Source organism: Candida jiufengensis (assembly GCF_024610255.1).
Source record: "Candida jiufengensis strain CBS 10846 chromosome Unknown scaffold2, whole genome shotgun sequence".
NCBI lineage: Eukaryota > Fungi > Ascomycota > Pichiomycetes > Serinales > Debaryomycetaceae > Lodderomyces > Lodderomyces jiufengensis.
In genome coordinates this window covers 886,487-900,563 of record NW_026261561.1, presented here as the reverse complement: position 1 = coordinate 900,563, position 14,077 = coordinate 886,487, and the positions used below count along the sequence as shown (strand labels likewise).

The 14,077-nt window shown below is 27.5% G+C and overlaps 3 protein-coding genes across 3 annotated transcripts; 2 read left to right on the top strand and 1 right to left on the bottom strand. All coding sequences in view use genetic code 12, as the record gives it.

Annotated features, from left to right (window-relative positions):
- Positions 1-1,580: 1,580 nt before the first annotated feature.
- On the top strand, positions 1,581-6,156 carry CDR1 (ATP-binding cassette multidrug transporter; the record flags this gene model as incomplete). Its single annotated transcript, XM_051764029.1, has 2 exons — positions 1,581-5,683; positions 5,772-6,156. 2 exons carry the CDS (start codon positions 1,581-1,583, stop codon positions 6,154-6,156), a joined length of 4,488 nt encoding a protein of 1,495 aa, XP_051619500.1.
- Positions 6,157-6,662: 506 nt separating this feature from the next.
- KGF54_003439 (uncharacterized protein) lies at positions 6,663-7,358 on the bottom strand (the record flags this gene model as incomplete). Its single annotated transcript, XM_051764027.1, has 1 exon — positions 6,663-7,358. One exon carries the CDS (start codon positions 7,356-7,358, stop codon positions 6,663-6,665), a length of 696 nt encoding a protein of 231 aa, XP_051619499.1.
- Positions 7,359-9,119: 1,761 nt separating this feature from the next.
- CCC1 (Ccc1p) lies at positions 9,120-10,070 on the top strand (the record flags this gene model as incomplete). The annotated part of the gene is made up of 1 exon (XM_051764026.1): positions 9,120-10,070. One exon carries the CDS (start codon positions 9,120-9,122, stop codon positions 10,068-10,070), a length of 951 nt encoding a protein of 316 aa, XP_051619498.1.
- Positions 10,071-14,077: the final 4,007 nt, after the last annotated feature.

Genomic DNA, 14,077 nt, shown 5'->3' with positions numbered 1-14,077 from the left:
TTGAAACAAACGGAGTTTTTCAATATTTATTGAATTTGATTCAAGATTTTGTAGATCTATCTTCTCATTGACGATGGTCCTTAATATTCAAACTTCAAAGCAAGATCGTATATTATATCGTATTGAAACCTTAAATTCGCAATAAAAAGAAAGAAACCTGTGTCTCAGCTACTTTTCTTAAGTTTCTTAGTAAGTTTACCAAGCCGTCTTCTGAGCACAATTACTAACTTGTCGGCGATAAAACGTTAATTTCTCTAATGTTATAAAAACAACGTTGAGATCAATCTTCAAAACTTGTACAAAAAAATATTGCAGAATTAAAAAAAATTAAAAGTTTTTTCGGATAATTTGTTTTTCTTCTTCTTTTTTCTTTTTCAGATTTCATCAAAATAAACTTTAAAATTAAATATAGCAACTAATAAATGAATGTATATATTCCAAAATATAAGAAAAAAACTTGTTTTATTAGAATTATGACCTTATATTTGTATATTTAAAACGAATCTATGACATAAAGCTATCACGTTGCCAAAATAGATTTTTTTCAGTATATTCATTCAAGTTAAGACTATATTTATTAACAAAAAAATATATAAATCCGGTTAATATCAACCTATGAAACTCTTGATAAAAAAAAATCGGATAATTAACAAACACAATTGCAATAATAAAACCAAACATTTCATACATAAAGTACTATGTCAATCATAAAGTCAATGTCGATTTAGCTATGAATGGCTTTTTTATTTATGTATTTTTTAAGTGGCTTTACATTTTGTTAAATTGTTGTTAATAATAATATAATAAACTAATTTGTGTGATAATATGATAAATCCGTAGTATAATATTTTTTATTTTTAGTAAATCTCTCTCAGCCTTAACCAAAAAAATTCTTTAAATTTATAAATATTCAATTCAATTTGCACCCTAATCAAATTTTCTAAAATGTATAACGAAAATCTTATAATCTAGTTGATCATTTGAGAAAGATATGAGATGAGATGAGATCTTATTTTCAGCTTTATAGTGAAGATGTGAAACTCAAGTAAGATCAATTATAATAAATTTAGATCTAGAGTAATTCGGTTGCGGTTTTAACAATTATTTGTCTGAGCGACACAATAATATAATTATAGAAATTTTTAAATCAAATAAAGGAAATCAATTTAAAAATAATCTAGAAATATATTTTGTTTGTTTTTTTTTTATTTTGCTTCTTGACTAAATTGAATTTATTCTTTATTGTATATCTTTACAATAAATTAAAATTAAATTTAGTATTATGTCCTAATTTTTTTCGCTTTAAATTAATTTATTTATCAACCCCAATTACCCTTTAATGTCAAACATTTATCCGTCATCCGTAATTTTTTCTTTTTCAGGAATTCATATATATTAAATAAACAATTCTTAACAAAATTTCATCTCTTAATTTTCTTTAATGTTCTAGTTTCAATTATCATTTATCGTTTATCATTAATTATTATATATTTATTTTCTAATTTAATTTTATACTCAGTTCTTTTTCTAATTATTCATTTCATTAATTATTCAACTCCAAAAGCAAATTAAATTCAAATATGACAACTTCACCTTTAGAATCTAAAGAAGATTCTTTTAATAGGTTGGAAAATCAAAAAACGAATTCATCATCATCAACTTCCAATTCAATCGGTGCATATGAAGGTATTGATGAACAAAGTGTTCGTAAATTAGCAAAAACTTTTACAAATAGTTCAACTGGTGATATTCAATCTGCTTCTGGTTTACATAAATATTTAACAAATATGTCAACTGTTCCAGGTGTAAATCCAATTGCTGAAACTCCAGATGAAAGATTAGATCCCAACTCAGACAATTTTGAAGCTAAATATTGGGTTAAAAATATAAAAAAATTATTTGATTCAAATTCAGATTATTATAAACCTTCAAAATTGGGTGTTGCATATCGTGATTTAAGAGCTTACGGTGTTGCTAATGATACTGATTATCAACCTACAGTTACGAATGCATTATGGAAATTGTTACACGAAGGGATTGGTTATCTTAAAAAGGAAGATGAATCAAAGCAATTTAATATTTTAAAACATATGGACGGTATCATGAGACCGGGTGAAGTAACAGTTGTATTAGGTAGACCAGGTGCTGGGTGTTCAACTTTATTAAAAACTATTGCAGTAAATACCTATGGTTTTCATATTGGTAAAGAATCACAAATCACTTATGATGGTTTAACTCAAAAAGATATAGAAAAACATTATAGAGGTGATGTTATTTATTCAGCAGAAACAGATGTTCATTTTCCACAATTATCAGTTGGTGATACATTAGATTTTGCAGCAAGATTAAGAACTCCACAAAATAGAGGTGAAAATGTTGACAGAGAAGCTTATGCTAAACATATGGCTAGTGTATATATGGCTATGTATGGTTTGTCGCATACAAGAAATACAAATGTTGGTAATGATTTTATTAGAGGTGTTTCAGGTGGTGAAAGAAAAAGAGTTTCAATTGCAGAAGCCTCATTAAATGGTGCAAATATTCAATGTTGGGATAATGCTACTAGAGGTTTGGATTCAGCAACTGCATTAGAATTTATTAGAGCTTTAAAAACATCAGCAACAGTATTAGATACTACTCCGATAATTGCTATTTATCAATGTTCTCAAGATGCTTATGATTTATTTGATAAAGTAGTAGTTTTATATGAAGGTTATCAAATATATTTTGGAGATTCAGTACATGCAAAAGAATATTTTATAAATCAAGGTTGGGAATTTCCACAAAGACAAACAACTGCTGATTTTTTAACTTCATTAACAAATCCAGCAGAAAGACAACCACGTCCAGGTTTTGAAAATTCAGTTCCAAGAACTCCAGAAGAATTTGAAGCTCGTTGGAAAAACTCACCAGAATATAAAGCTTTAGTTGCTGAAATTGATCAACATTTTATCGATTGTGAATCATTAAATACAAAACAATTATATCATGAATCTCATGTTGCTAGACAATCTAATCATATTCGTCCTGCATCACCATTTACTGTTTCCTTCAATATGCAAGTTAAATACATTATGCATAGGAACTGGTTAAGACTTAAAGGTGATCCTTCAATTGCTCTGTTTTCTATATTTGGTCAAGTAGTTATGGGTTTAATTTTATCATCAGTGTTTTATAATTTACCACAAACTACAGATTCATTTTATTTTAGAGGTGCAGGTATTTTCTTTGCTGTTTTATTCAATGCATTTGCTTCCCTTTTAGAAATTATGTCACTTTTCGAAGCTAGACCAATTGTTGAGAAACATAAAAAATATGCACTTTATCGACCATCAGCAGATGCCTTGGCAAGTATTGTTAGTGAATTACCAGTCAAATTGTTGATGTCTATGGGTTTCAATTTTGTTTTTTATTTTATGGTAAATTTAAGAAGAAATCCAGGTAGATTTTTCTTTTATTGGTTATTTTGCTTTTGGTGTACATTAGTTATGTCACATTTATTTAGATCCATTGGTGCTGTTTCAACGTCTCTTGCAGGTGCTATGACTCCAGCAACAGTTTTATTATTAGCTATGGTTATTTACACTGGATTTGTTATTCCAACTCCATTAATGTTGGGATGGTCAAGATGGATCAATTATATTAATCCGGTTGGTTATGTTTTTGAATCGCTCATGTTGAATGAATTTCATAATAGAGAGTTCGAATGTACTGCTTTTGTTCCATCAGGTCCAGATTTTAAACAATTTTCAATTGCAAATAAAGTTTGTTCAGCTGTTGGTTCTAGACCTGGTAGTTCGGTGGTTAATGGTACTGATTATTTAAAAGAAGCTTACAACTATACTAATGGTCATAAATGGAGAAATTTGGGTATAACAATTGGATTTGCTGTTTTCTTTTTAGGAATTTACGTTGCTTTAACAGAATTTAATAAAGGTGCTATGCAAAAAGGTGAAATTGTTTTGTTTTTAAAAGGTTCTTTAAAGAAACATAAAAAGCAAATGCAACAAAAGCCTCATGATTCAGAATATGGTGGTATTCCGAATGAAAAAGTTTCATATGAAGCAGCAGCAGAAGCTCAAAAATTTGAAGAAGGTGATGGTTCAGTTACTTCTAGTCCAATTCCAGAAAACAAAGAAATCTTTTTTTGGAGAGATTTAACTTATCAAGTTAAAATTAAAAAAGAAGATCGTGTCATTTTAAATCATGTTGATGGTTGGGTTAAACCTGGTCAAATTACTGCATTAATGGGTGCATCTGGTGCTGGGAAAACTACTTTATTAAATTGTTTATCAGAACGTGTTACTTCAGGGACTATTACTGATGGTGTTAGATTAGTTAATGGACATGCGTTAGATTCTTCATTTCAAAGATCAATTGGATATGTTCAACAACAAGATTTACATTTACCAACTTCAACTGTTAGAGAAGCATTACAATTTTCAGCATATTTAAGACAACCAAGACAAGTATCCAAAAAAGAAAAAGATGATTACGTTGATTATGTTATTGATTTATTAGAAATGACACTTTATGCTGATGCATTAGTAGGTGTTGCTGGTGAAGGTTTAAATGTTGAACAAAGAAAAAGATTGACTATTGGTGTTGAATTAGTTGCTAAACCAAAATTATTATTATTCTTGGACGAACCAACTTCAGGTTTAGATTCTCAAACTGCATGGTCTATTTGTAAATTAATGAGAAAATTAGCAGATCATGGTCAAGCTATTTTATGTACTATTCATCAACCATCAGCATTATTATTAAAGGAATTTGATAGATTATTATTTTTACAAAGAGGTGGAGAAACAGTATATTTTGGAGATTTAGGTGAGAATTGTCAAACGCTTATCAATTATTTCGAGGGAGAAGGAGCACATCCATGCCCACCAAATGCTAACCCTGCGGAATGGATGTTGGAAGTTGTTGGAGCTGCTCCAGGTTCACATGCCAAACAAAATTATTTTGAAGTTTGGAGAAACTCAAAAACTTTCCAAGAAGTTCAAGCTGAATTAAACAGAATGGAAGTAGAATTATCCAAATTACCAAGAGATGAAGATCCAGATTCAAAATTAAAATATGCTGCACCATTATGGAAACAATATGTTTTAGTCAGTTGGAGAACCATAGTTCAAAATTGGAGATCACCAGGTTATATCTATGCCAAATTATTTTTAGTTGTTTCATCATCATTATTCAATGGATTTTCATTTTTCAAGGCAAATAATTCTCAACAAGGATTACAAAATCAAATGTTTTCAATTTTTATGTTTTTCATTCCTTTTAATACATTAGTTCAACAAATGTTACCATATTTTTGTAGACAAAGAGATGTCTATGAAGTTAGAGAAGCACCTTCAAGAACTTTTAGTTGGTTTGCATTTATAACTGGTCAAATTACTTCAGAAATTCCATATCAAATTGCTGTTGGTACTATAGCCTTCTTCTGTTGGTATTATCCAGTTGGATTATATAGAAATGCTGAACCAACAAATTCTGTTAATCAAAGAGGTGTGTTGATGTGGATGTTTTTAACATCTTTCTTTGTTTACACTTCAACTATGGGTCAATTGTGTCAATCGTTTATTGAAATGCCTGCTAATGCTGCTAACTTAGCTACATTATTGTTTACAATGTGTTTGAACTTCTGTGGTGTTTTAGTTACAGGACCAGAATTACCAGGGTATGTTTTTTAATTATTTTTTTGAAATTGAAGCGTTGCTTCTTTTCTATTCTTTATAACAATGTCTTACTAACTTTATGTTTTTTAGTTTTTGGATTTTTATGTATCGTGCCAATCCTTTCACTTATATGGTTCAAGGTATATTAGCAACAGGTTTAGCTCATACAAGAGTTATTTGTGATGAAGCTGAATTATTAAAAATAAACCCACCATCAGGCCAATCATGCAGTCAATATTTAAGTGCATTTGCTGAAAAAGCAGGTGGATATATTGATACAGCAAATGGAGCATGTAGATATTGTGCTATGAGATCAACTGATATATTTTTAAATAGTATAAATGCTAGATATAGTGAAAGATGGAGAAATTTTGGAATAGTGGTTGCTTTTATTGCTATTAACGTTGTATTAACAACTTTCCTTTATTGGTTAGCAAGAGTTCCAAAAGGTAATAGAGAAAAAAAACACAAATAAATTAATACTTAGAAATTTTTATTTTAATTTAATACCCGTTTACATATAGAATTATAGTGATTAATAATATAGAGTTTGCATTAGTTAATTATTACTCTTTTAGTCTTAATTCATTAGAAGTAACTCGCTATTTATACAATTTCAATCAAAAACTCTTACTCCAACGCAATTTCATTGATTTGATTAATGAAAAAAAAGACGTGTTTCAGAATTTAGCACGAGAGCTGAAAGAAATTTGACTATACAAAAATTGCATTTTAACATCTAACTTTCATCTAAATGAAAATGGTCAAAAGATGAAAGAAGGACCTAAGATGGTGATTGTTTAAATTTATTGCGATTTGGTTTCAAATCTCAAAGTGATTGATACCGAATTATTGATACTAAGAATCGTAAAATCTTTACTCATCAGGAAATAATCAAGAAAATATATTGATTCTTTATATTAAATTATATTAACTGATTCTAAGCTTTACCTAGACTTACTCACAAAGTACCAAAAGCATCTATTTTTTAGCATAAGAGAATATTATGTCATTACCAAATTTTTCTTTCAAACTTGACAAATCAACATTGTCTAGACAATTTGTAGATAACTCTTCATTTTCAAATTCAATGAATGATAGATTTCTTGGTTTAATGTATCTAATTAATTCCAATCCAGCATAATCTTCAAAAAATTCCTCAACTTGATTTTTATTTATATTTTTAATGTTGTCTATATTTTGTAGAAGTAATATTTTATTGGGTGGTAAATTTTGCCAGCTTTTTATGTCAATGGATGTTGGTTGTTCTTTTGTTGATTTAGAGTCTTTTTTGGATGCTTTTTTCTTGGTGAGTTTCGATTTTGATTCTGCTACTTTCTTTTGAATTTTGCTTTCTTTTCTTGAATTTCGTCTTGAATTTATTTCGTCCTTGTCTTTATCGAATACATCATCACTGTTAGATTTAGCAAAGTTTACGTTAATAGGTTTATCAAATAACTCTTTTTTATCTAGATCTTTCACAGCTTTTGAAGCAATTTCGATATTATCAAATGTTATGAATGCTTGACCTTTTAACTTTAAAGTCTTTTGTATTAGTATTTTGTTCGGGCTATAGTTTTGAAGTAGTGCTTGTAAACTAGATCGTAGTTTGTTTATGGATACTTTATCATTTATGTTGTTTACATAGATTGTTTGCTTTGGTTCGATTGATGTCATGGATGGTTTATCACTTATATTGAATGTTTAAATATTTTAATCTAATCAAAAAAGCGCACTATTAGTGTATTTTCCAAGTCTGCATATAAGTCAATGTTACATTACGTGTTATTATTAATCTTGTCAAATACATTTCTTAGATTTATTTGACGAGTTAGGGATGAAGCATGCTTACAACAGGAAGCTCAATTGAGCAAAAAAGTTATTTTTCAAGATCTTTCAAATTAATGTTACTTTCAAGTTTAAATACAATTGCTTTATTTGCTGTGATTTTGTAAAAAGACTTGTTAAACGTAACTTTATTTTACGTTTTTTCGCAGCTAAATATGTACTAATTTAAATAGAACAACAACTTTTAGAACAGTCCAAAAATGAGCTAAATAAACATCAAAATAGCTTACAAACATTAGAATCTCTCAAAATCTACTAAAATTACATAAAGACTAATTAATTATTTGAAAATTTGTAAAGAAACCTACCAACACAACTAAACTTAAACTTTGCAACTCTACTTTCTTCTTTTGCCTCTAGCTCTTTCAAAATTCCTACCTTTTGCAGAAATTCTTTCTGCATTACCTTTATTATGACCATATTCAAAGTGTCGGACAGCTTATTTGGCAATTAGTACTATAACAATTAAAATATTTCGACCTTTCAGAGCTCTTAAAGCTAATTGTTTTGAAGTGATCGCTTTACACCATTTTTTAAGATTTTAGATAAAAAAAAGGATTTTTCAGGTTGGTTGTATCTTTAAGTTAAAGATAATTTAGAAGATTTTAACATATATTTTTGCATATTAAAATACAAAGGTCTATTGATTTTGAAAATTAGAAATATATTTATATGAGAATTTATGTCGTTGAAACCTGAAACACGACAAATATTCGTTTACTGTCACACTCAGCTTTTTGTTTTGGTAGCATCATTACCAAGCTTACTAACCACAAAAAAAAGTTAAACCAATTAAATAAAAGTAATTTGTAATCATACAATAATAAATTATACCGTAAATAAATTATTAAACACAAAACTCCATTTAATAACAAATATTAATATTAATATTCTATTTTCTAGAAATTTAGATAGAGAAGAGATTTAATTTTTATTATTATTATTACTTTTAGATCTATTATAATGCGCAGAGATTTAATACTACATCATTGATTGTAGATGTTAATAATGAATTTCTTGTAGTTTACTCTATAGATTTTTATTCTAAGAACCTGGTTTTCTATGTTTCAAGGATCGTTACTTCAACATGTTCTGCTAATTTGATATAAGTAATTAGTTTAAATTAAAAATCCAATGTAAAAACTATTACTCTACTATTATATATAAATCTTACTTAATAGTTTACAATTTAATGTATTTCAAAACGCAATATTAAAATATAAATAAAATTAAATATATATTTATAAAATAAATAAATAATCATTTTTCCATTTTCAAATAGTTTTTAAATTCAAACCACATTTTATTTATATATCTTTTCTTTCATTATTTGAGTTTATCAGTTAAAAAATTTAATAATATATTCAATACTTAATATCAATAGTTAGGCAAAATCTACATATATTCAGATTTTAATTATTAATTTGCAGTTCCTACAACCAATTTATTTAAAATTGAAAAAACCATTACATCACATATCATTGGAATATAATACCTCATTTCACGGTTATATTCATCATCATAACAGAAATTAGATCAAAAAATATATCAATCATATACATTTATAGATATTCATACATAAAATAATCAATGTCTTTAGTTGCTTTAAAAAACGGAGTTTCAAAAGTTTTTAGTCAAAATAATAAATCTGATGATGAATTACAAAGAGTAAATAGGTTGTTAGATAATAACCAGAATCCTTACGGATCAACAGACAATAATGGAAATCAAGATGAAAGAGCATCAGCAATAGCAAGAGAAGAAGCAGTCATACAAGCAGCAGCTTCAATAGCATCATCATCAGAGAATAAAGAAGAAGAAGAAATCAATACAAATTTTTTAACCACATTTTTTAATAGATTTGATCCAAGAGTAATGTCGGATATAATTATCGGATTGAGTGATGGGTTAACTGTTCCATTTGCATTAACTGCAGGTTTATCATCATTAGGTGATTCGAAATTAGTTATAACAGGTGGTATGGCAGAATTAGTCTCAGGAGCAATTTCGATGGGATTAGGTGGTTATTTAGCAGCAAAATCAGAATCAGAATATTATCATTCACAAGTTAAAAAGGAAAAACTAGATTTTTTTAAAAAACCAGATTCAATAAATCAAGAAGCTGCAGAAATTATGTTTGAATTAGGTGCAAGTGATACAACAATTATAAGTTTTTTAAAAGATTTAGATTCAAAACCTAGAAATTTAATTGATTTTGTTATAAGATTTGGTAAAGGTTTAGAAGAACCTGCTGAAGGTAGAGAATTTACTTCTGCTTTAACTATTGGATTATCATACTTTTTGGGTGGATTTGTACCTTTATTACCATATTTTTTCACACATGTTGTTCAAACTGGTTTAATAATATCAGTAATAGTTATGTTAATTACATTATTTATATTTGGTTTCATAAAAACTTCTATATCTTTAGGTGATGATTGTGGTAATCATAAAAAAGTTGCTGAGGGAATTCAAATGGTTGCAGTTGGATCAGTGGCTGCTGGAGCTGCTTGGGGTCTTGTATATTTCATAGATAATTAATAATCATATTTTTGCAAAGGTAATAATTTTATACAATGTAGAAATATAGTGAGAATTGTAATATAGTGAGAATTGTATGAAATGTAACATTAAATTATTATCAAGAAGTTCGTCGGTTATAAAGAACGGACTTTAAATTTTTCGACAGTAAGGTAGGACTGATAGTGCTCTTGATTATTGCACCAAAAGTCATATGAGCGTCTGGGTGATCGACTAAAAATTTTGTATTTGCTACAACATCAATATTAGAAACGAATTAATCGTTCATTTAAATGAAGAGCTTATAATAATTTAGTATTATGCTATGAAAACAGCTTTCTCTTAATCTAATTTACATATATTAATTATTTGTCAAAAAATCGTAAGTGACTTCAGCAATTGAAGGAACTAGGAAAATCTATTCGTTTTGACCTGAAACTATCAAATGTTCTTGTGAAAATTCAGTCTCATTTTGCCTTCCCATTTATTGTTTCGTGACCCATTACATAACCAACCAAATTAACTTGAATTCTTTTAAGCAAAGTTGACATAAATGTGCTTTATGCATTTACGATAACTATATCTAAACTTTAAATTTAAATCCATTTCAGTACAACTTTAAAAAAGCCTAAATATTTCGACTAGAAAATTATTATTATTGTATGCACCTTTATAGTTTTTTAAATTTCAAGATTCAATGTAATGCAAGTTAAGGAATTAATGCATTTTTAGTAAATTTTCGTTTAATAAAATTAAAAAAATATCTTATTGTTTTAAATTTGAAAATTTCATATTCTAGCCTGCCAATACTGAAAAAATGATCACTTGCATGTTATAAAAAACAATAGAGGATTTAATAATTTGGTAATAAATTTAATGCTTTGGATAATACTGAATCAGCTGTAGTTTAGTTCATCACATGAAACTACTAAAACTACTAATATCCGTTGATTAGGTTTAAAAAAATGTCAACATTAAGTGCATGTTCGTTATGAGACCCTGCTATTGTTCTTTATCATATCAGAAGAAAAACTTCTTCGTTGACTATACCTGTTTAATTTGTAATTTTGAGTGCGTATTAGTTCATCAGTCTACTGTCTATTTAGTCTTGTGAAGTCCTAATTCTAGGATGAATTATGACATAACTCTAGATAGTTCGAGTTTTTTCTCATTGAATGTATACTTAGACAAGTTTAGAAAGTAAATACATTTTAAGTGTAATCCAGGCGGTGTTACTATCTTTGTATAATAATTGGGAACTTTAGCCGTGTAGATAGTAAATTGTTTGAGTAACAAAACATTTGAACCCCTGTTTCAATAATATAACAGGTAATTTTATTTGTATCGTAAAACTTTCAGAATAAAGTAATAAAAAGGATCTCGTCTAATATAAAAACAAAAACACAATACTGAAAGACATGATACAAACGTTAGACGAGAAAATATTTGCGATAGGAGATATTGACGAAGTCAAAACAAAAACGATGATACAAAATCGTTAGATCCCTAAATAATCAGAGATCGTCGTTGTTCATGAACAATAGAGGAGACATCATTTCGTCCGAACAAAGGACCCTTAATTGATAAATTTGAAGGCGGTAGAATAATATTTTGAAGTATATGTAGTATAATAGATAAGGTTAGTCTCACGGCATTTCTCAGTTAGGTTTTGATATAACAGTTCCTTATTTATCAAGAAGTATTTTAAGACAATTTACATGATGAACAGGATCTGTCACAAAACTGTAGTTAATCAAAATTAATCAAATTAGATCTTTTGTTAATTTTAATTAGTAACTGAAATTCGAGTTTCATCAAGTTTAATGCAATCATGGGAAAAAGGGGTAAGAACTGCAATGAATACTTTGAGCAGTTTGTTCTTAATTTTGATTTGATTGACTTATTGACGTATGTGAAAAATTTTCTTCATCTTTTTTTTTGATAGTATCAATTGTCGTAATCAACTTTCTATTATAAACTGGCATTGACATTACAAATGCACTGAAACGAATTTCCAAAAAACTTCGTCATTTTACTGCTAGACAGTGTTTTTGTAAAAAACAACTAATCATCAAATTTGAAAAATATTATTGATCCAAATTTGGACATTATGATAACTTATTAACGTATATGCATGATTTACTAATTCTAATTACTCTTCAACAAATTGAGTTAAAATGAGATTTGATCCTCAAAACCAATATGTAATTTAATTTTTGATGGTAAATCTCATCGATCTACAATTATTACCAATACTTGTAAATTATGCCGATATATGCCAAGTTGCCGTTACAAATATTATTCTTCTTAATAAAGATGACGTGTCTTTTGTAAATAATTCACTGAAAATGTGGTTAATCTTTTCGTATAGTAGTGTAGCCAATTACGATTGAGATAAATTTAATCCGCTTGTTATCTTTTCGACAATGTTTATAAATATTACGACTATAGAACTATTCTGAAAGAGGAAATATAAAGTAATTAAAAAAAATAACAGCCACATTCAAAGTAAATTTGTATATAGTTTTTGCATAGATTATTAAGGAGTAAATAAGAAGGTACTAAAAAAAAACTTTGTACTGATATATACTTATTTGGGTAAGAATAGTTACACTCCTGAATCAAGACCTAAATTTAATCTGGTCAAAAATGGAAAAACAGGCTTAATTAACTTTAACCTTTATTGCTCTATTGGTTATGTATTTTTTAATTTGTGCTACATACAAATAATTTGTAAAATAAATTTGAACTATCTAATAATAAAAATTAAATTTTGTTTTATTAAAAACAGTACGAGTTAAAATTTCTTTTTAAGGTACGATCGATTTTTTTAAAATTTATCAATTTTGTAACTCAAATCATGTGCTAATAAATTTAAAACTAGATAATAAAATTAATACATAGTTGGTTTCGGAAAAATTTAATAAGATTATAATTTTCCTTTTTCTTATAGCCGGATGAACCCTTTAAAAAACTTGTTGCATTATTTATCTTAGGCAACTTTTTAAACTGAGACAATAATATAGCAAATCACATCTTTACCTTGTTTAAACGTTCAATGCAACTCCAACATATTTATCCGTTTCGAAATCACCAAGGCTTTAATGAGATAGGTTATGAGATATGTTAATAGTAGCCTAAAAGTTCGTTTCAAAGAGTAATGAAATTTTTTAATTTAAGCCCTTGTTATTAGTGGTAACATGTTAAAATGTTTTAGGGGAATTTTTTTTTAATACAAGTTTAACCAAATATAGCAAAACTAAAAAATAAATTTTATTCAGATCCATGTACGCTTTTTTAATTTTACATAACTTCATTATATGCTAAGTAGTTAAAATCATATAAGTAGGTTAAAATATATACAAATTAAACCCCACATGCAAATTTCATTAAGTTATCTACAAATAGATCATTCAAAATAATGAATTACTAAATGATGACATGAAAATCGATAGGTTACCATCTATTAATTGCAAAATCATTTTATATTCTTGATGGACGCCTCTCTCTCGTATAACAAAATAACAAACTATAATCGAGATAACAATATACACAATAGCATGATGAATATTATAATCGCTTAGTAAATTTATTTATTTCTTTTTATCGACATTTGAAAATCAAAAATATAATAATTTATTATATCTTTAATCTTATTGTTCGTGCCTATTCATTATTATAATCGAGTCACTGTACCTTTTCTTAATTTGATAATATTTTCTTGTGTTGCATTTTTCAAAAATGGAGGACCTTTTTAAGATCAAATCTATGACGATACTATATTAATGATTTTTGAGGCATCTACTATCTTCATAATCCCGCTGATGCCCTACTCTACAAAGAAATTTGAGTAAAAATGTAAATTTGTCAACCTAAAATAAATAGGAGAAAGAATATAACTGAAATGAAATTAAAGTAAGAAATCAAAATTTATAAAACGTTTTACATCAAAAACAATAAAAAATAAAAAAATATATGAAATTGTCAAAAAATAACTGACAAAAAGTTTAACAAGGGGCACTTTGATC